The 24,316-nt window shown below is 45.5% G+C and overlaps 1 protein-coding gene across 4 annotated transcripts in view; it reads left to right on the top strand.

Moving 5' to 3' along the window:
• The window catches only part of LOC126524341 (polyamine-transporting ATPase 13A3-like), a 358,071-nt gene that overhangs the window by 327,272 nt on the left and 6,483 nt on the right, over window positions 1–24,316 (top strand). For all 4 annotated transcript variants that reach the window (XM_072287406.1, XM_072287408.1, XM_055067260.2 and 1 more), the window contains 2 exons: window positions 18,557–18,645; window positions 20,747–20,839. In XM_072287406.1, coding sequence (XP_072143507.1) covers window positions 18,557–18,645; window positions 20,747–20,839 — 182 coding nt within the window. The remainder of the gene's footprint in view (window positions 1–18,556; window positions 18,646–20,746; window positions 20,840–24,316) is intronic.

Genomic DNA, 24,316 nt, shown 5'->3' with positions numbered 1-24,316 from the left:
GAACTTTCTCGCACACATCAATAGTATTAAAATCAAAGCGAACAATGCACTTAACATTCTAAAAATCCTCTCCCGGAAACGGTGGGGCTCTGACCGTAAATGCCTGCTACACATCTACCGCACTTTGGTGCGTAGCATATTAGATTACGGTAGCATTGCATATGGTTCAGCCAGACTATCTTACGTCCGACGACTTGATCCAGTCTATAACCTAGGACTACGACTGGCATGCGGTGCTTACAGAACATCACCTATACAGAGCTTACATGTTGAATGTAATGAACCTCCTTTACAGCATCGCAGAGCGCTACTAACTTTTTCCTACATACTCAGAATTCAATCCTCACCACAACACATATGCTACAACATCGTCACTAAGTGCAGCTCACGCTTACATTACACAAATAAACCAAACATGATTAGGCCGCTTATCCTGCGATACGAGGAATACTGTCGGGATTATGACATCCCTGAGGAAGTCCTCCAGGTTGCCAGAAAGCCAGAACGTTTACCCCCGTGGTGTGATTTCATAGCGGTATGTGATTGGACACTAACACATCTAAAGAAAAGAGACACACCACATCAACACATTATACAAGAATTTTGCGCTCTTCAAGACAAGTATATAAACTACATAGAATTTTATACTGATGGTTTTAAAACGGAAAAACACGTGGGTGTAGGGGCCGTAACAGAAAATTGGGAAACAAGTATTCGATTACCTCAGCATGCTTCTGTCTACACAGCCGAAGTGTACGCGATATGGACGGTAGTTCAAAAGATCATTACTGACAAACTTGAAAACACTGTCATATACACAGATTCATTAAGCGTACTGAAGGCTCTACATATGAAATCCCAAAGTGAACCCTTGTTAGGCGATATTTTGAATGCATTAACGTCAAACAAATATGGCAGATCAATTAAGTTTTGCTGGGTACCAAGCCATGTTGGAATATTGGGTAACGAAGCGGCGGATAGATGCGCATCAATGGCAGCGTACAAAAACATTCATAATACAGCACTTCCATATAAAGACAGTGTCAATGCGATTCGGAAGGCCTTGACGTCAAAATAGCAACGCGATTGGGACACTTGTTTAAGCAACAAGCTTCATCCAACTAAACCTGTAATTGGCGAGTGGAAATCATGCAGTCACCAGCAACGATTCTACGAGGTGATCTTGTGTCGACTTCGAATTGGACACACACATCTGACGTACAATTTCCTTCTCCGAAAAGAAAACCCGCCAACTTGCGAAAAATGTAACGAAGCTCTTACAGTCATTCACATCTTAATAACATGTCCACACATCAATACACTGAGACGGAGGTTTTTACAGAGCCTGTATAAATTGCACATTCCATTACACCCTGCCCTATTACTAGCAGATGACCCCCTAGTGCCATTTCCTAACCTCTTCGACGTTTTAGAAAAAACTGGTTATTTACACCAACTATAATGTAATGCAGGTTTACCTGCCCTAACGTTCCGTTTTATTTTGTCTTGTGACTGGCGCAGCATGGCCTTAGTTGCCTTTGTGCCACTAAACCCAAACTAACTAACTAACTAACTGTCACAACCCTGCTGAGGAGGAGTTGATGACACTAGACAGTGGGGCTAGCTGTCACAGTGGGCTAGCAGTGTCACGAAGCTAGCTGACTTCGTGTTAAAGTTAGGAAAGCGATGGCGTAAGTGTCATCGGCAGAAATGGAGTTGTTTGTACATGGATATCGAATACAGTGTATTTCATGAGTGCAAGGAAACATTATTTGTTAAGGCAAGGTACAATACATAAAAAATGTAGCTCCAATCTACGCTTTGAAAGTGGCTGGTAAGCGAAGTTGTAGTATCACCTGACCCGATAGACCACTGTGACGTCAACGTGAGTTGGGTTCAGACGAGCCTGAGCACGACGCCGTTGTGCATATTGACGTTGCTATTGCTGTCGTCACTCATGGTATTTGTACAGGTACAGCTGCGTCCCGCCTAGCATAAGTTTGACGCTGTTGTGTGTATTGACCTTGCTGTTCCCATAGCCACTCATCGTGTTCGCGTTGCTCTTCGACAGTCCTGGACTCGTCGTGGTTGCTTAGTGGCTATGGTGTTAGGCTGCTAAGCACAAGGTCGCAGGATTGAATCCCGGCCACGGCAGCTGCATTTCGGTGGGGGCGAAATGTGAAAGCACCCGTGTACTTAGAGTTAGGAGCACCTTAAAGAACCCCTGGATGTCTAAGTTTTCGGAGTCCCTCACTACGGCATTCCTCATAATCAGAAAGTGGTTTTGACACATAAAACCCCAGCAGATTATTTTTTTCGAAAGTCCTTGTTATGCGTGGTCTTCCCATAGTGCTATCCCAACACAAATGAAATCAGTTGATAAGCAGGCTCTTCTTTTACGTAGAAATTTTAATATTGTCACCTCCTACTTTGTGCGCTAGAGCTGCCGCTTCCAGGCAACTGCAGCTTATGCAACCACAAATTTTACCAGGAAACACTTGCAGCGAACGCCATGCGCGAAGGCATGCATTCTGCTTTATTTTTTTTCTTTCCCCCGCACGGATGGATGGATGGATGGATGGATGGATGGATGGATGGATGGATGGATGGATGGATGGATGGATGGATGGATGGATGGATGGATGGACGGACGGACGGACGGACGGACGGACGGACGGACGGACGGACGGACGTACGGACGGCATGAGCGTCCCCTTTGGAACTTTTGAGCGTCCCCTTTGGTGGGTTGCGCCACCAAGCTTTTGCCATTATAACCATGCTAATAAGACGCGCTCCATGGTTTCCCTAGCTTTACCGCAGCAAGCACATGCTTCTTCCTTCATATATCTCATTTTAGAGGTTGGATTGCGCAACATTTTTACGAGACACACAGAAGAGACACACACACCGAGCGCTCTGTGGTATGTGTCTCTTCTGTGTGTCTCGTAAAAATGTTGCGCAATCCAACCTCTAATATGCTATACCAACACGCCCAGTCGTCAACCTTGGCAAGTTTCATATATCTCGCTTTATAGGTGCGTCTTCTAAGGCTCCCTAAACTCGCTTCGAAAGGTAATGAGATTTTCTTTGAGTTATAAACTGTTTCTTACCCGATTTCGTTTTTTTTTTGTTAAGTACTTACTCATGGCAGGTTTCTTTTTCATTGCCGCCACCCTTGAGATTATATCAGCCTCTCTGACTTTCCGCTTAACGTTCTTTGATGCTGCGTTGCTCAACCTCCAGGCCGCATACTTGCTAGTAACCTTCCTAGTTCTTTTCCTCCACTGTGAATCAATGTGTTTTTTTTGTACAGATACCTCAACACTCTCTGAGCCCACCTACTTTCTTCCATATTCCTCAGTGGTTCTTCATAATCAGTTTTACTGTGAGTTTTCCTCCCTTCAAACCTAGTCCAGTCCACATCGCCCTGCACAGCTTCATTTGTAGTCTTCCCGTGAGCGCCCAATGCGAGGCGTCCCACTGGACTTTGGTTACCATCGAGTCCTGCTTGTACGCCTGATTTCAAGCAAATAACCGCATTTCCAAAAGTAAGTCCTGGAACCATTACACCTTTGCGCATACCTCGGAGCACCTCGTACCTATTTATCCCCATAGCGCTCTGTGCTTCATTATGGCTGCATTTCTCTTCCCCTTTACTGTCATTGTTTTTTCCATTGTTTCCATATATATCTATTTCCTTCGTTTATCCATATACCAAGTTATCTATATCATTTTATCTGAGGTATTTCCTGGCCCTGTATTGCCAGTCCCCGCAAGGGCGTCTGCGTAAGCAGGCGTTTGGTGTGCTGCGACACCACGTACCCGAGCACACTAGGGTTGGACCCTCCCGCGTGGAACCGTGCGCGGCTTAGCCGTGTCCGGGGAAAAGGAGATCCTGGGGGTTGAGCCGATGCTGGGTGTTTGAACCTTTAAGGCCCCCCGGTGGAGGCAACACACCTCTTTGGCCTCCACTTCACGTCGACGGCACCCCCGGACTGACCCACCCGGGAGAAATCGGTAGTTGCCTCTTCCTGTCCCCCTCTCCACTCTTCGTCTTTGTCTCTCACTTTGAATCTTTCCTGTCTTCTACTCACTTCAGTTTACTTCTCATTTTCCAGGCAGCAAGGGTTAACCGTGTGTATCTACCCAGCCTTGGGTACACATATTAGGTTATAGCGGCGTTGTATATCTGATGTCTACAGGTATGTTCCTAACCTTGTAGCGTCCCCTTGTAGGGCTCGGTGGTGGGTGGCTACCATCGCTGCTGAATATTCTAAGAATGACATGGCAAATGTCCCCCCCCCCCTTGCAGATCGTCCTAACAAAAGAGGGCGCACCGAAGCAATTTTTGATTTCACTCTAAAAACCAACGCAGAAACATTCCCACGCTACCATGTGATGCATAGTCAAGGATCTCTACCAACGAGAAAATTATCCCCCTTCCTAGTAGCAAAATGCCTAGTAGAAAAAATCGTAAAACAATACAAAGCTTCAAAGATGTCAAGTGGGGACCTCCTCCTTGAACTCAAAACCAAAGACCAAGTCGAAAAGCTCGCTGATCTCGCAAGTGTCGGTAACATCAAAGTCACAATATCAGCACACCGATTCTCTCAACACAAGCAGGGGTGTAATATCAGAAGAAAATTTCTTAAACCTAAGCGCTGAAGAACTCCTGGAAGGTTTCCAGGAACAAAATGTAATCAAATTTCAAAGAATAACTCTCCGAAGAAATGACGAACAAATCCCGACCAAGAACGTTATACTTACCTTTGGTACCAGTATTGTACCTACTACACTTGATGCAGGCTATCTTAAGATCAACGTAAGACCGTATATCCCAAACCCGAGGTGGTGTTTCAAGTGCCAGAGATTCGGACATGCATCGCAATCATGCAGAGGTAAATCGACATGTGCAAAGTGTAGTGCCAATGACCATCAGTGGGAGAACTGCAATGCTGCTTCACAATGTACAAACTGCAAAGGAGATCATCCAATATATTCACGATCTTGCCCTTGCTGGAAGAAAAAGAAAGAGATAATTGCACTTACGGTGAAAGAGATTTCCTTCTATGAAGCAAGAAAGAAATTAGCACACTTACCTCAAACAACCTACGCCAGTGCGGTGCGGCAGGGGACAGCACCGCAGTGGTCTCAGGAGTCTACAGGGACCGCAGTCAGTGGCCCAGTAGTAACTCCATCCGTCCCCTTGGTGGCAGCAGCCAGCGCTGCTCCATCGTCATCATCATCATCACGGACGGGCCTGCAGACCCCGGTTCCACAGGGCCCCAGGCTAAATCGATCTCCCAGGTCTGAGACGCGCGTCTCAGCGCCTGGTTCTCGATAATCCAGCACCTCGGAGAAGGCTATGGAGGTCGACACCAAAACTCCGGCGTCATCGACACCAAAACATCAGCGCTCTCTGGAGCGCACTAAGAAAGACAAGCTCACAATAACTACGCGAACAAGGGGACCGGTAACCTTAACGGTTACCATTCTTCCAATAGTACATTCCTGCTAACAAATGTCACCTACAGTTACTTAGTACATATATATTAATTAAAATTCTCAATTCTGCCACTATGGCTTTTTATCATGCATTGGAATTGTAGAGGACTGATTGACAATTTAGGTGACATTAAAGAGATAAATAATTTTTCGCCAGTCGCATTTTGCCTACAGGAAACAAACTTAGGCCCTAAACACAGTCAATTCCTTAGAGGCTTCACCGTTGTCCGAAGGGACTACGAATGTTCCAGCCATTTGTCAGGTGGAGTGCCTGTAGTCATGCAGGGAGGCACTCCTACCCGAAATGTCCAATTAAATACATCTTTAGAGGCCGTAGCTGTCACCATTCCATCCTACAAAACCATCACCATTTGCTCACTCTCTATTCCACCCCACACACATTTTACTACTAAAGACTTAGAAAATCTAACAGATCAGTTACCGGAGCCATTTGTTTTGGTAGGAGATTTTAACGCTCATTGTACTCATTGCGGCAGAGTAAAAACTGACCAAAGAGGGCAACTCGTTGAAGATTTTATTCTATCAAATATCTGTCTCTTAAACACAGGTGCGCCAACTTATTTCTCACCGACTTCCCGCACATTTAGTTGTTTAGATTTACCTTTTTGTTCGCCCTTTCTTTTTACTGATTTTAAATAGGAAGCTCTCGACACGTCATATGGTAGTGACCACTTACCCGCACTCATCAAACTCCTACCATCACCACAAACTTTAGTAACAAGACCACGCCGATGGAAATTATAGCTCGTTGACTGGCAGGTTTTTATGGAGAACGCGAAACTGGAAAATGTCTTTTCACCAGAGCTTAATGTTGATCAACTTAATAAAAAAATCACTGAAGTTATAATATCAGCGGCCGAAAAGACCATAACCCAGTCATCCGGTATTGTGCGCAAAAAGCTAAATCCTTGGTTGACAAACAATTGTACTAAAGCCAAAAAAGAACAAAATAAGGCCTGGGGAATCCCACGGAGGTACCCCACTTATAACAATCTTCTAAATTTCGAACAGGCCAAGGCCAAAGCACGATTTATTTGAAGAAATGTGGAGAAGTTATCATGGCAAAAATACATAACTTCAAAACTACAGTCACATCACAAGTACAGTCACATCAAAATGAATGTAGGACCAAGTGAGGAAATTTAGAGGAGAGCATTCATCATACACATGTCCAGACACACAAACAACACTACAGGATCAGGCCAACCTATTAGAGGAACAATTTTATAACATATCCAGCTCAGCAAACTATTCAAATTCATTTTTAAAATATAAAGAATCGGCTGAGAAAGAAAGACTGCCTACCACTGGGGCTTCAGCTGAAATGTACAATAACCCCCTCATAATACATGAATTGAACAGAGTTCTCTCTGCCGGTAAAAAAACGGCAACAGGTCTCGACCATGTACACTACACAATGCTGGCACACCTATCCCAAGCATCGGTAGGGGCACTTCTAAAATTTTTCAATAAGATATGAGAGTCTGGGGTAATGCCCACAGATTGGAAAAAAGCGGTAGTAGTGCCTTTTCTAAAACCTGGTAAACCCGCAACATCCCCTAGCAGCTATAGACCCATTGCACTAACAACTTGTCTAGCCAAATCCTATGAGAGCATTATAAACATAAGACTCACATTCATCCTTGAAACAAGAAGCCTAATAGACAAACACCAGTGCGGATACAAAAAGGACTGCTCCACCACTGACCATCTCGTGCGACTAGAGCATGAAATACGTGACGCGTTTCTTCACAAGCAATACTGCCTCGCGGTTTTCTTTGATTTTGAAAAGGCGTATGATACCACATGGCGATATGGAATTTTGAGAGACCTGGTTGCCATGGGAATTCGCGGAAGAATGCTAAATTGTCTACGCGATTTCATGTCAAACCGAACATTTCAAGTACGTCTCGGCACAATACTCTCGCGCGCATTCACACAAGAAAATGGCGTTCCACAAGGTTGCATTCTGAGCATGACGCTCTTCATAGTCAACATGAACTCTGTAAATAAGATCATCCAACCATCTGTTATATACTCAATATATGTCGACGATTTGCAAATCGCTTGCCGCGCCTCAAACTTACCGACCTGCGAACGGCAACTACAAATAACGATAAATAATCTTACACAATGGGCTGACAAAAATGGTTTCCAGTTGTCTTTTCCCAGAAGCGAGGGTTACATTGCATGGTACAACGCTGCCGGTCAAAGAACACTACAAATTTCTAGGCGTAACGTTTGACACTAAACTGAACTTCCTGGCCCACATTAACGCAACTAAAATTAAAGCCAACAAAGCGCTAAATATCCTCAAGATTTTATCACATAAGCACTGGGGACCTGACCGAAAGGAAAAGGAAGGAAGGAAAAAGTAGAGAAGGAAAGGCAGGGAGGTTAACCAGTTTAGCGTAACCGGCTTGCTACCCTACACATGGGAGAGGGATGGGGGCGATGAAAGATGGGGAAGGGGGAGAGAGAGAGAGAGCACATAGCACAGCACACAAACATCGTCCGGTAGAGTCCATCAATCTGGCATTGTACGTGATAACACTGTCAGAGCCGCTTGTCCAATCCCGTCTCTTTCAAAAACTGAAGTAGTCCCTTCGTCGCCTTCACCTGCGATGTCTTCTGTCGGCGGCATGTGAAAATCGTGTCGAGGTACAATGGTCTAGTGTCAAGGTGCGCGAGAACGGATGCCAGGGACTGTCGCTGAACATTATATTCAGGACAGTCGCACAGAATGTGTTGCAGCGTCTCCTCGCAAAGACAGGCATTGCAGAGAGCGTTGTCGGCCATTCCAATGCGGAATGAGTAAGATTTCGTGAAAGCCACCCCTAACCATAAGCGGTAAAGCAGAGTCGCCTCGCTTCGGCGGAGTCCAGTTGGCATATAGAGATGCATCAAAGAGGGCAGGTGGTATTGACGGTTGCTCTGGTTGGTCCGGCTGTTTGGTGTGCACCATGAAGAGAGCGTCATCTCCTGTGCAAGCACTCGAAGTCTGCTAGCTGCGTCGGATCGTGAAAGCGGTATGGCCTCTTCTTGTGCGTCTTCAAGAGCTGCCCGAGCGGCATTATCGGCGTCTTCGTTTCCAGTGACGCCGCAGTGACTTGGCAGCCACTGAAACGTCACGTGGTGTCCTTTCTCCTGTGATGTATGGAGTAGGCATATAATATCGAATACGAGCTGTTCGAATGGCCCGCGACGCAGAGCTGATAGTACAGATTGTAGGGCTGCCTTTGAGTCGCTGAAGATGGACCATTGTCGAGGTGGCTCCCGACTGACGAAACGGAGTGCAGCGCGAAGAGCAGCTAGTTCAGCAGATGTCGATGTTGTCGGGTGGTCAGTCCTAAAGCTGATGGTAATAGCTTTTGCTGGGACAACCACAGCACCGGACGAACACTGGATGTTTGTGGAACCATCAGTATAAATGTGTTCACTGTCCGCGTACCTCTCGTGCAGAAGAAGCAGAGACAGTTGTTTCAGGACAGGCGACGACAGTTCAGACTGTTTTCCGATTCCTGGTACACTGAGATGTACTGTGGGGCTGATAAGACACCAAGGGGGTATCAATGGTTTAGATGCAGCGGTGAAGCCCGAGGGAAGTTTGTCGTTGTACTTGCTGATAGTTTTAGAGAATGATGATTGGTGCCTGTCTGAAGGTAGTGCTGCAAGGTGGTGATAGGGGGCACGTGCAAAATGTCTGATGTGCGTTCTCAGGGCTTCCACCGTAATGTGAGTTCGCATTGGATGGTCCCGAGCAATCGCAAGAGTCGCCTCTGTTGACGTACATCTGGGCAAACCAAGGCAGACTCTGAGTGCTTGAGCTTGTACTGCCTGCAGAACACGAATATTTGTCTTGCAGGTGTTGTTCAGTACAGGTAGACTGTATCTTAAAAAACCGAGAAAGAGAGCTCTGTAGAGTTTAAGCATTGCGTCTACTGACATCCCCCACGTCTTCCCTGTCAAGTATTTGAACAACTGGGAAGTAGCTGTCAGGCGCCGTTTCATGTAGGCCACGTGTGGGCTCCAACAGAGGTCTCGGTCAATAATGACGCCAAGGAATCTGTGGTTTCGGACATAGGAAATGGTCCGCCCATTGATTGAGATGACATAAGGCGTCATCGGTTTCCGAGTAAATGCGACTAGTGCGCATTTTTCAGGTGAAATGCTGAGACCCTGTTTACACAAGTAGTTCGCTGTCAAAGTGGCCGCTCTTTGAAGTCGCGCACGTATCTGAGGACGTGTGACTGCCGAAGTCCAGACACAGATGTCGTCAGCGTATGTTGAAATCTTGATGGTAGTTGGCAAGCATTCAGCAAGTCCAACAAGAGCGAGGTTGAATAGCGTCGGGCTGAGAGCACCGCCTTGAGGAACGCCCCTGCTGGTATAGCGTCGCGTAGTTGGGCCATCGTCAGTTAACATATAGAATGATCTTGCAGACAGGTAACTTGCAATCCACAAAAAAACTCGACCACCTAGGCCAACCATCGCAAGAGCGTCGAGAATGGCCTCATGTAATACGTTATCGTATGCCCCTTTCACATCTAAGAATAAAGCTGCAGATAAACGCTTACGGGACCTTTCGTGCTGGACATATGAAACGAGATCAACTACACTGTCGATGGAAGAGCGGTCACGTCGGAAACCAGCCATGGAAAGCGGATAAATCTTGTAAAATTCAAGGTACCATTCCAGGCGGCCAAGGATCATCCGTTCCATTATCTTTCCTACACAGCTGGCCAGTGCTATTGGGCGGTAAGAGGGGAGTTCTAATGGGGATTTGCCCTGCTTTAAGAGTGGCACCAGGCGGCTTACTTTCCATTCGTCAGGAACATTTCCCTCCTGCCATGAGGAGTTGTAAAGGCTCAACAATTCTATCCGTGCGGACTCTCCGAGATAGCACAAGGCCCGGTATGATATACCATCTGGACCCGGAGATGATGAGCGCCTGCAGAGAGCTAGTGCCGCTTCGAGCTCCTCCATTGTAAAAGGAAGGTCCATGCGGCAATCACGGGAATGGGGGACGTCAGCTCGGGCTGGAGGATCTGGACGAGTCGCTTGGTCTGCGATCCGCGCACAAAAGTCTTCTGCGACATCGATGTCTTGCCGCCCTTGGAAAAGCGCTAGCGCCTTGAATGGAAAACGCCGTTCCGGAAGGCAACGCAGACCTTGCACCGTTTTCCAAATGTGAGACAGTGGCTTGCGGGGGTCGAGTGTCTGGCAAAACGTTGCCCACCGTTCCGACGCTAATCTATCCATACGACGCTGAATCTTCTTTTGCATCCTCCTGGCTGCCCTAAGGTCATGGATTGATTTTGTACGTCGATATCGACGTTCTGCCCGGCGACGAAGCGCTCGAAGTCGCTCTAATTCTATGTCGAAGTCATTTCGCGTGGAAGAGATCGTCATCATGCGAGTGGCGTTTTGCATCGTCATTTTAATCGTTTGCTCTAACCCAGAGGGTAGGCCCTCGCGGCAGGCATCTTCCATCTCAGATTTGAAGTTGGCCCATTGAATCGTCCGAATGGTATTCCGCGAGCCTGATGTAGACGACAAGCGTTTGATGTTCAGATAGGTGGGAATGTGGTCACTCCCATGTGTCTCAATGTCTGGAAACCACTTCACACATCTGGCGAGAGAGTTGGAGACGAAAGCAAGGTCGAGGCAGCTGCCGTATGTCACGCCTCGAAGAAAGGTGGGGCTACCATCGTTCAGGAGAGTAAGGCCATAGCTGTGGGCGATACTTGCTAATCTTCGTCCTCTTGCATTTGTCCTTGTACTGCCCCATGCTGGATGGTGTGCATTGAAATCTCCTATGATGACCCATGGGGCGGGACAAACACTCAAGATATCCGCAAATCTTTTGGTATCGAAATTGCTGGAAGGCGATATATACACGCCTATGAGAGTAAACAAGAGTTTGTTCTTTTTAACTGTGATGCATATATATTGATTGTCGTCGTGGGGCGCAATTGGTTGCAAAACATAGGTGAGTTCACGACGAACAAAAACGACGATTTTGCTGCATGCACCGTTTGTTGATGAGATGATAAACTCGTATCCTGACAGTCTTATTGGTTTCGACAAGTTGGGCTCACAAATGACGATGAGTGGAAACCCATTGGTGTAGACAAACTGACGAAAATCTGAAATTCGTGATTTTAGCCCTCTGGCGTTCCACTGGATGACGGACGCTGCTTTGACTTCTTTCCGGAAGGATGGGGTATGAGTAGCCATCTTTCTAGTTGAGGGATGCAAGCACTGGGCTTAAGGCGTCCAACACTTTAAGTGCGCTTCGAGCAGATGGTGTCCTCATGTCCACTAAAAGCGCTCGAATGGCCTCCATGAGAGAACGTAGCACCGAGTTGACTTGACGGTCTGTTTTAGGTGAATCATCCATGGCCGGAGAAGGATCAGGTGGGGCCCCGACATGTCTACTACGTATATCCCGGTCCCTTGTACGTAGCATCCTCGACTACGGCAGTGAAGCTGTTGGTGCAGCTAGGCAGTCCTACATTAAGCGACTTGATCCAGTTCATATTCTCGGCCTACGACTGGCAAGTGGTGCCTACAGGACATCGCCTGTACAAAGTTTATACGTTGACTCTAATGAGCCTTCATTACAGCACCGCAGAGCACAACTTAGACTTTGCTATGTATTAAGAATTCGGTCATCACCACAACATATATGCTACAACATCGTAACACAGTGCAAATCACGAGTACACTACACAAATAAACCAAACATGATTCGGGCACTCATCTTAAGACACGAACAATACTGTCAGACTTATGATGGCCCTCCTGAAGCCACGCAGGTTGCCGAAAGGCCACCAAGATTGCCCCCGTGGTGCAATTTTACACAACTATGTGACTGGACGTTAACACATGTAAAGAAAAAAGACATTCCACAAGAACACATAATGCAAGAGTTCCGAGCTGTTCAAGAAAAATATAAAAATTACACTGAATTTTACACTGACGGCTCTAAAACACAAGAACATGTAGGTGTTGGTAACGAAAAATTGGGAAAATCGCATTCGGATAAATAATTTTTCTTCAGTATTTGCCGCTGAAGTTTATGCGATACGGATGGCAGTTAAGAAAATTACTTCTGACAAGCAGAAGAATGCTGTTGTTTACACCGAATCGTTAAGTGCCCCAAGAGCCCTAAACCTAAACTCCGCGTCTGAACCCCTGCTTGGCGATATCTTAAACATAGTATTTAACAAGAAATACGAAGGAACTATACGATTCTGCTGAGTTCCAAGCCGTGTTGGTATAGCAGGGAATGAAGCTGCGGATAGAAGCGCATCCATGGCAGCGCACAAAAGCCCCCCCATAACACACATAACACTTCCATACAAAGACAGTATTCGAGCGGTTCGTAAGGCCCTAGCATCAAAATGGCAACAAGAATGGAACTCGTGCGTAAATAACAAGTTACATATGACTAAACCCCTGCTTAGCGAGTGGAAATCATGCATTCACCAAGGACGTTTCTATGAGGTAATGTTATGTCGACTTCGAATTGGACACACGCATCTAACACACAACTTTTTACTTCGAAACGAAAACCCACCAACATGCGAGAAATGTCATGAAACGCTTACAGTAACCCACATCATTATATCATGTCCACACACTGAAACACAGAGGCGAAAAGATTTCAAAAATTTGTATCACTTATATACCTTTGCACCCTGCATTAATATTGGGCGACGAACCACTAGTGCCACTCACTAACTTGTTGGAGTTCTTAGATGAAACCGGTTATCTACATCGACTTTAAGGTAACACAGCTAATGCTACAGTAACATTGGATCTTATACTGGCCTGTGACTGGCGCAGCATGGCCTTAGTCGCTTTTGCGCCATTAAAGCCGAGTTAACTAACTGTATTGCCAGTGTCCATTGTTTTCAATGAATACCATAACACCTGAATTTCTAACAGTAAATTTCAAGCTTGAATTCTCGCCTTCCTATTCACAGATATTAGCCAGACGTCGAAAATTATTTTGCTTGTTGGGTAGCAACACAATGCCGTCTGCATAAAATAAGCCTGGAAGCTGCTGCGCTCCTACTGTACACGCCATTGTTATGAGAGATTAAACCGATATTACTTCCTTCTAGTGCCCTCTCCATCCTCACCATGTACATCATAAACAGCAGTGGGGATAAAAGGCACCACTGTCTCAGCCTCTTGTTGATATCAACTTTCTCTTCGTTCCTCATTTCTTCCCATTCAACGCAAACGGTATTTTTTAGGTAAATCTCTCTCAAAAGCTGTAGGCAATTGCCACCTAAGCCTTCCCCTTCCAGAATATCCCACAAAATGCTGTCGTCTACGTTGTCATACGCTCCTGTAATGTCTAAAAAGGCCACATATAATGGTGTGCTTTCTACTCTTGATATTTCAGTACACTGAGTACAAAAAAAAATAAGTTATCATCCAAACGCCTACCGATTCTGAAGCCATTCTGAAGTTCTCCCAAAAGGCCATTAAACTCCGCCCATTCTGGCAGCTTTAATTTGATTGCCTGCATTGCTACCCTGTATATTACCGATGTAATGGTCAACGTTCTATACGAGTGAATTTTATCTTTCTCCCCCTTACTTTTATAAGTTAAATTCATTCTACTTTGTCGCCAACTGTTTGGTATTCGTCTATCTTTTAAAGTTTTTTTTCCACTGCTTTCACCTGAGCTTCCTCAGTTTTTGGTCGTAGTTCATTAACCAGCCTAACGGGGGCCTCGTCTAGCCTTGTGGCTGTACGCTTAGGAATTTTTTCTTCGGCTTTCTTCCAGTTCAAATTTGTCAGCAGCAGCTCCTTTTCCATCTGGTTCTCTTTCATGCTCCTTTTTTTTATTATAATACAACCTCGTCACTGCCTTGGAAAGATTCGGCTGTTATCTTTTTTAATGTAATTTATTGCCGCTTCCCATTCAAGTGTGTTTCCATCTTCCTATAGGATATGTTGTATTCTTGTTGACTTTCTGCCTAATAATTTTATGCAGTTCTAAAATATCCTAGGTGTAGCCTTATTTTTCTCACGTATTTCTGACAAGCAACGTTCAGTTTCACCTGTTATCTTTGCTTGCACCAGTATCTGAACCATAGACTTTCTCCCGGTATATTTCCCATTTACTGGCTACTTCATCCTGCGGCAGCTGTGCGGGACGTGCGGAGGCGAATGTCATCTGGTGGTGCTGCAAGGAACCCAGCGACGTACGTGATGTGCGCTTTCCGCGGTGATTGATTGAATTGTCTGTCGGCGGAGACGAAGAAACGCCGGAATCATGGTGATATACAACTGTGCTCTAAAAACTAAATATATAACGAGACTACACAGGTGCTATGCTCGTACAAGGGTGGTATGTTTAGGGAAGAAAAAAAGTTTCACCGAGTGGTAGAGTAATGGCACGGATACTGCAGGGAGACGGGCTCAAGCAGGATCCGCAGTGGTGTCCAGAAAAGTGGTTCTGTGAAAAATGGCCTGAATTTGGGCCTCCAAGTGAAGCAGATATATCAGTTTCAGCTGCCCAATGATGGTCGCTTGCTCCACATACTGTACAATTCTCCAGTTTACTGCTGGGGATTATGGAAGTCGGCGTATAGTGGTTCCTTTTGGTGGTCGCTGCCATGGCAGTCGCCAAACAATTGGCCGAAAAACGTGCAATTATTCAGGCGTTCAGGAGGAACGCTCTACAGGAGCTCAGCCGCAGGACACCACAGCTTAAAAACAAGACCTATCACTCTCCTAACATCCTGCCAGGCATTGGGAGTGGCAGTTACATCCAAGTTCATATGTAACGCCATCCGCAAGATGAAACCGTCGAACGAGGTCAACTCTAGCTGGTTAATACGATGGTGCAAGAGCAGGCATGGCCTGCTGCTGGGCTTCACGGGGCTCACTACTGTCCTCAGCCGCGAAATCAAGTTCGACGGCATGGCTAAGCTGGCTTGTCAATACACGAGTGAATACAGTGACTGTAGTGCCACTTAAAGGTAAGAAATATTGCTCGAAAGCCGTCCAGTTGGGGTGTGAAGTGCGTGTTGAAATGCTCACCGCCAGGTGAGCAGGTGTTAGCTCAGCCGTCCTAGCATGCTGTCTGTCGTAGCTGGCATGGTACCACTCCTGAAACCAAGAATATAATACTGAGACATGTGGACACCTAGAGGTTTTACATGGATCCAGGACACAAAAAAGGGCATCATTCAGAACGCATTTAGGTGTCTCTAATGCAATCTCCAGTGCTCTTGTGGTTGCTGACAAAGAAACCAACATTCCCGCTATACCAACTACTCAATTTTGCAGGCATGTGTTCCGCCTAAGTACTCAACACGACAAATCTACTGTAGCAATAACATTATTAAAGAGAGGCTAATGTACAATTCACAGTATTTAAAAAAACATATTGATACCGACTCATGAGGATTGGAAGATGGGCACCACTTATCCGCAATGGTTATTCGTGGTTCCAAATTTGGAGTTGTCTGTGGAAGTAATAACCAAAAAAACGACATAGGTTTATGGTAGCTGCCCAACAAATGATGCTGTGTCAGAATATATGCGACACCCTAGATAAGCTCAACTATACGTAGATGGTCCCAGTTTGCCCGATTCATCCACATCTACGTTCGTTATCCCTCAATTACGTATATAAACAGCTATTCAATTATACCAAGCAACGTCTTCGACTGCAGCTGAACTCTGTGCTAACCTGTCTGCAGTTCCGTTCACAACATCAGCACAGGACGCATATAAATGCGTCATTTTCAGGGACTGACAAGCAGTACTTGTGTTCATTCTTAGATGCACTATCGATAAGTACACCGAGAGTGTACAAAATGGGTGTGCACTTGTATACAAGTATAGAGTGTACAAGTACACCGAGAGTGTACAAAAAGTCCCATCATACGATTTTCTTTCAGTGTATACCAGGACACTGTAGTTACCTGGAAATTGTGCAGCTGATGCAGCAGCGTGACAGGCACATCAAGAGACAACTACACTTCTTATAACTAGACCTGAAATACGTTGCATTTTGGGAGACGCGTCGGCACACCGTTCGAACGAACTTATCGAATATCATTAGAAGGAACTGATAATCCTTCACACGTTTATAACATTGATTCCCTTATCGAAATTCTCACGCCGCTAGAGCTCAACAGGCGTCTGGAAACACTTCAGCGTGCATGAAAATATTTCTACGTGGCATTGGCTGTGCTGAACCCCCTCGCTGCAACTATGGGAGTGCAGTTGAAAATTTTGAACATCTACATTTAGAATCCCACAATTACATTGAGCCAAGAAACCGACTGGCGAAAAAATTTGTAAGTATCGATTGAAGACCAATGTGCTTAAAGAAACTTTTGGGACCCCGTCAAACAAATACTCACCAAAACATGCGCTGACATGCGCTTAAGGAATTTCGGACGTCACTTATATTGCGGTCAAATACTAGGGCAAGAAATGCATGCAAGTTGCGCTTGGTGAAAACAACACACGTGCACCTATGCGCAGTGTATATGCGTATACTTCATGCATTTTTCTCTTATTTGATATTTTCGGTATTTATGTTGGAGTTGTAGTGTTAGCAACAATTATAATGTGTGATTTTATCATGTGATCTTATCTCTTGCGGCATGTGGTGTCTCGATATTGTTTTTGACACAATTTGTCAGCTTATTATGTGTAACTATATAATTATATTTTTGCTGCTGAGATATCTAATAATATGCGGTATTTGTGATACTATGTGGCACGTGATTCATTTTGCTATCACCATTGTGTAGATCAGTAGCCGGTATCATATGGTCGTACGAACATCTCCTTATCCCTGTCAATAAATGCTAAGAGGAATCGTGGTCTCGTGATCTTCATTCTCGACGGTCATATTTCAGTAAGGTATGAGGCCGAGCTACTTGGTGTATTATATCGTTAAACAGCGCGATGCCAGAGAGACCACCAAAACATTCACCGACTATTACGGTACGCCGTAATGCGAAATTTAAGCGCAGCTCTCTACTCGTTTTTATTACGCGATATGTTTGCTGGCGCAGACTACCTGTCTAGCGCGGCACGTTGCAAATGGAGGGAAATGCGATGAGACTGCCTCGCTAGTCTGGAGATCGCGAGAGCCAGTGCGTGGGTGACGCGCGAGTCAGAGAAACCGCCGCCCATAGATCTCCCAGACGACGCACGCTGCGCTGGCGCCATCTCGCAGCCATTGTCGCAGCACTGCGCCTTTCTTCTCAGGCTTTCGACGCACTCTTCTCTCTGCTTTTCCCTTCCCTCCTTTCATCCCCCGCTGCGCTCCGCATCACTTTCATCTTGTAGCTGTGCTCGTTCGCTCAGTTACGCCGAGCTACGACACCGAGGTCTGCCGAGGCTCGCCGCAGGGACGAACACCTAAGAGCTGCGCTTTAAAAAGAAGGAAGGCGAAGGCAATCGTTGATGGTGAGCGCCTGTCTTCGTCTCTCACTATGATATAAAACGAATTGGCAACGTCAAAAGGCTCCATATATTCATTTATCTTTCATTTGCATCGAACCTTTGTGAATGTTTGTTCTTTATCGGTTGAATTGTAGCTTTCACTAGTGATGTTTGCTGATTTTATGAGCTCACGGCTGTTTTAAATTAGAATTCCGCGCACTGGCGTAAGCATAAACACAAGCTGAAGCCGGCACATGATAACGCCGTATCAAAACAGCGCGATAAGACACGAATGAAAAAAAGGAGACGAAAATTATCTCGCGATGGAACCACACCAACTGGTCCAGCTCTCGCGTGCGTGCGCGAGCTTACCGCAGCTTTCCTCCTCCACTCTTCCCTCTATCTGATCTTTCTATTCCCCTTTTCCGTCCCCAAGAGTCGGGTAGCCAACCAGATGCAGTTCTGGTTAACATCCCTGCCTTCTCTCATTATTTCCTGCTGCTCCTCCAGTCCTGAAGCAGTACATTATAGCTGTTGCTCTCGGTAGCACTAAATGATTAGAAACCATGTGCCTCCTCTCTTTACGCAGACTGGTTTCTAGGAAACCTGCTCGTAATCTTCACGGTAACGACAATCCTGCTCTTCCAGACCTGTCCGGCGATCACGGACTTTTTTGAGGTAAATACTGCATGTGGAAACACTATATTTAGCACGCAGTGAGGGTATTTTTGTTGCTCAAACACAAGCCTTTTGTATATGCTCTTCTATAGCAGGTGTACTCGAAATTGGTTCCGTGCAACCAAGTAGTTCCTCTAACAGCATTTTATGGTCCCGCGAGCATCCATGTCGAAGCCAACCGCATCCCCTCAGCCATAAACGTTTAAGCTACAGTTTGAATTTAACAGAAGTACTCAACGCCACATCACCACTTCGATAGTTCTTGCGAGAAAAGACCATCGCGGCAGACTCGTTGCTGTGGGATTTGCAGGCCTACAGTGTTCGCGCTGGACGCGTTTCGTTCATGCTAGCGAGGTGATCTTAACGAGATAGTGTCCTGCAACCTGAAAGCAATTTTCACATCTAGCAACTTGCGGATTCGTTGTCGACGGATTACGAACGCCCGTCGGTGTATTGTTCAAATATATTACTTCAATTGGGTTTCAACTGTAAGTGCGTCGACTGCAGAACAACTGCATCTAATAACATATCGAGAAATTGTCAGCCATAACTATACTGCGTTTTTACAAAATGAGTTAGCCAAAATAGAAAACTGGTGCACAATATCGCATGTGCAAATAGACACACAAAAAATCGTTCACATGCATTTCACGAAGACGCACATGCAAGCAACAACATATGAAGTAAGTGGTTCTTCCTTGCAAACTGTTTCTTGACATGGGTACTTGAGGGTATTTAGCACAGGCACGTTGGTTCATTACAGCGAGGGCATGCGAAGTGTTATTTTTTTCGTCGAAACACGAACCCATTCCCTCAGCCAGCCTTACATCTCCTGCGCACAAAGAATGAGTGCACTGTAAGAGACCCACCTACAAACACCGGGTGGGAGAAAATTGAGATTCAGGAGTATGGCAGCATGGTATGTTCTCAGTATTAGTATTAATATAAATACTAGTATTACCGCTGAAATGCAAACATAAAGATGGAATCTTCGAGAAAAAAGATGAACTTTAGGCCTGAAGCTTTTTCATATTATATGTAATGCCCAGACGAGAAACACACCGCAATAAATACATTTCCCAGCCGCTATATGTATCCAGACAAACAGATAATGAGCTCAAGGTCAGGGATTATAATTGCAGAACAACTCGTTTCGAAGACACATTTTCCCCAAGACCTTTTCTGAATGAAATTGACCGCCTGCTACAGTTGTTAGCTTTTTTGATAACGAAGCTGTTGCACCTCCTCTTTAAATTAAAATTTCGTTATTTCGAACTTCGACTGCCGCTGATGTAATCTCTTGCAATATGTGTAGAGATAACTCTGTAAATCTGAATCGTATGCTTGTGCCATTGCATGATGCCACTGTGGCTTTACCTAAGCTCTAACCTAGAGGGCAATGATTTGAGAGAGTAAAGACGCCTTAGTTTTGTTTAAACAGATGTCTACCTGTGTTACAATGACCGACACGCCTGCTACCACTTCTGCTATGCAAGTGTGGGCACGCTGTTGCAAACATTAAACAACGTGTGTCTCCGTCGTCTCTGTCGTCCTGTTTGCCATGTTGAGCTGCACCTCAAGTTAATGGAGTTACAAGTTGCCGACTAGTCCGTTATTTTAAAAATAACCTGGGGAAAGTGCATTCGAAATTTCAATTTCATATATCCCTTGACATTTCCACAAATATTGTAACGACTGCATTTTTATTGTATCCTACTTCGCGTCTTTTCGGTAGGCCCAGGACGGCACTGCACGCCTAAATCAGCCAGTCGAGAATGTCAGACAATAGGCTACACCAGGAAGAAATATTTACAATAGAATGGCTTTGCTCTACCTAACAGAATTTCGGCTTTATTTTGATGATTCACCCATAACATATTAATTTCATCATTTACACGCGGTCCTTATTCACTCACAAGATAAAACACCTTTCAGGAGTCGATGGCGCAAAATGTGGTTGCAATCCTAAGGACACCTCTTGTATACGACACTGTGTTCGCGTAATTCATACAATTATTTTAATGTGGTGCATTCTGCAACTTTTTAGCGCGTGTAATACACTTACCTAATTACAGAGATGTCACAATTTAATGTTTTGCAGCTGGTGGAATGGCAGCCCAATGAAAAGCTTCGCCTGCGTCTCTCAATCCTGCTCGTGTCCTTAGTCCATTGGGCTCTGGCGCATCTTGTGCAAGTATGACCGCTTCTTTTTTTTTTCAATTTGAAGACAGTATGTGCTAGGATATTCGCACATGAAAGAGCGTGCCAGAATACATGCTGCGCTGCTCATTTGGAAGCTATAGTGATGTGAACTAAACATAAAATAAAAATAAATATGCACATACTAAAATTTGCTACACTACACAATATTTCTTGAAAATGATACAAACTCTAACGTGCTGACTTAGCTGCTCAAGCTGATACTGAAACACTATTCCACAATCACGATAACTCGTATCGATTAACTAGAACTTTTCGTGGTATTATTCGTAGAGCAAGTAATCACAGTGATATCATGATTAGGCAATTTTGATATTTGTGAGATTTTGAGGTTATTGTGAGGACGTCAACACAGAAGTCAAACAGTGGGGTTGAAGATTATTATGCAAAAAACAAGGATGATGTTCAATAGACTGGCAAGGGAACAAGAGTCCGACATCGCCACTTAGCGTCTAGAGTCGGAGAAGGAGTACGTTTATCTGGTTCAATTACTCACAGGGGATCATGAGAAGAAAATTTAGAGACGAATAAAAATCGGTTAGAGTGCATACGGCAGGCATTGCCAGATGCTGACTGGGAGCTTACCACTACCATTGAAAAAAGGTGTACAATGACTGCATTCTATCACTGCTCACATATGGGGAAGGAACTTGGAGCTTGACAAAGGTGCTCGCGAACAAGTTAAGGACCGCGCAAAGAGCGATGGAACAAAATATGTTAGGCCTAGCGTTAAGACACAGGAAGAGAGAGATGTGGATCAGAGAGCAAACGGGTATAGCCGATATTCTAATTGAGATTAAGAGAAAAAAAATGGAGCTGGGCAAGCCATGAAATGTGTTGGATGGATAACCGGTGGATCATTAGCGTTACAGAACGTGTGACACGAGAAGGGGAGCGCAGTCGAGGACGGCAGAAGACTAGGTGGGGTGATGTAATTAAGAAATTTGCTGGCGCAAGTTGGAATCGGCTGGCGCAGGACGGGTAATTATAGATCGCAGGGACCTTCGTCCTGCAGTGGACATGACCAGGCTGATGATGGTGATGATGAATTGTGGTATATATGAAAAAATATAAGATGTTTGTCCCGATCGCTGTCATCTATGACACTTTGTCCACAACGAAAGCGTGAAATTCTGTAGTAAGGCTAAAACAATCATATAGTTATTATTTTTTCAGATATATTCATATGTCTGTTCTTCACTGTTGAACAGGAATCTTTGTGGCATTTAATCTGCTATATGCGGGTGCACTCTAGGGTTCCATGCAAAAGTTCCGCTGGCAAACGGAAGTTAATTTCTTTTTCATTGCACCCTCTTAAATTAACAATAGAGGGAAGGAAGTGGTATTAACAGTTGTGTTACGCTCTTTCAACTTGCTGTTTATAAGTAGCCGTGAAGGACAATCATCTGCTTCTTTCCACGCTTTAAAAGAAATACATCAGGCACGTAGACATCCTTCGTTTATTCTGAGCGTATTTTCCGCCTTCTTAGTCATGCGAGCAGACAGTGAGCCCGTTCAGTAGAAATGGGTAATTGATTATTTATTTAGTTATTTAATTTTTTACATATTGATAATTATTTAGTTATTTATTTGTTGATTTCCTACCTTCCTCACACTTCCGTAAGGTGGTTTACAGCGTAAAACTGCTGCTAATTACAGGTACAATGGGTAATAAAAATTATCAGTATTATATTATAAAGGGCATTAGGTGAAGTATCATTCCATTCCCTCTTGGAACTTTTCGTTCTAATATGTCATCACACGTACGCTAACCGTGCACTCGCAAAAAGTCTTGCAAAAATGAAATTTACCACATGGTCATAATTACCTACAGTTTCGCATCTGAGAGTGGCAGGCAGGTTACAGTTTTCAATAGTCTTACTAAACAAAGTTTTCGGGTTTGAACCCTATCAACATGGCCAAAAAGAAGTTTAAGCTATTAGCCCCGGGAACGACCTACAGGGGCGGTGCGAGCTCCGCTCGCGTGACTTCAGGGCACGCCTGCCTCGCTCCTGTCGTCTACTGCAGTTCGGGCGGCGTCCGGGTGTCGTCTGTGGTGTTTTCATTTGTTCACTCTCGTTCCCTCTGCTGGTATACTTATGGTGGTCGTCTCAAATGTATTTTTACGACATCTTCGTTCGCGAAAATTTATTCAAAAAGCTTATTTCATAGATGACAATATATTTCTCAAAAGCAACCCCACGTACCTGCTGAAGGGGCTCCGACCAGCCTGCTGCGGGTTTTAATGCTCGCATCTACACTTTGTAGTGGTAGCTCACGTGAATAATAAAAGCATAAACACAAAAACATGGCTCATAACAATCCAGGTAAGATATTGCTACGGCACAATATGCGCGATCACGAAAGGCCAGCAGTGTGAAGACGACGACGACGATTAGAAGCTAGCGCGGGCTGTTGCCTCTTGGCCAAGCGCAGCGTATTTTCCTTGTAAATATATTTGTACATAGCTTTTCGTCTGCGTCTTCCTACGTAACATATCTGGTGGAGGTGGACGTTCCCTGTACCTCGTCACGGAGCTTCGCAGTGGACGGTACGTCGAGCCTTCCTTCATGGCTCCCGGCGACGACAACCCGACTCCGCCGGCTCCGACACCTGCTGCCACTTCGACGACCTACATCACTCTCCCCGCTCCCCGTGATCCTGGCGTATTCTCGGGCCAAGATGGGGAAGACGTCGATGACTGGATCAGCCTGTATGAACACGTCAGCCGCAATAACCGGTGGGACCCTACTATTATGCTCGCCAACGTAGTCTTTTACCTCGGTGGCACACCTCGAGTTTGGTATCGCACGCACGAAGATGAGCTCACCAGTTGGGATTCACTTAAGACACAGCTTCGAGACTTGTTCGGCAACCCCTACGGTCAACAACTTGCCGCGCAGAAGGCGCTTTCCGGCCGTGTGCAGACGTCAACAGAGCCCTATGTCACGTACATTCAGGACGTCTTGGCTCTGTGCCGCAAAGTTGACACCCACATGACTGAGTCAGACAAGGTTTCCCACATCCTCAAAGGCATTGCCGATGACGCCTTCAACTTGCTCGTTTGCAACAACGTAGCGACGGTGGATGCTGTTATAAGAGAGTGCCGCCGCCTGGAACTCGCCAAAAGCCGACGTATTGACCAGCAGTTTGCCCGTCTGCCCAACACCCCAGCGACATCTTCCTGTGCCGACGCTCCTCGTCCCAACAACACTGCCGATGTTACCAGGATCGTCCGGCGTGAGATCGAGGCCGCCTATCCGGCTGCCTTCGACTCCAGTCCCACCAACACATCTGCAGTCACGGTCTCACTGATCCAGGCAGTTGTCCGCCAGGAGTTTGAAAACATGGGTCTTCACACCATCTGCTCGGCCCATCGCCCTAATACCCGCCCGGCTTCTTCGATTTCGCCCCGTCCCGCATCTTCTTACCCACCACGTTTCCGCAACCC

This window comes from Dermacentor andersoni, chromosome 3 (assembly GCF_023375885.2).
Source record: "Dermacentor andersoni chromosome 3, qqDerAnde1_hic_scaffold, whole genome shotgun sequence".
Classification (NCBI taxonomy): Eukaryota; Metazoa; Arthropoda; class Arachnida; order Ixodida; family Ixodidae; genus Dermacentor; species Dermacentor andersoni.
This window is presented reverse-complemented; position numbering and strand designations above follow the sequence as displayed.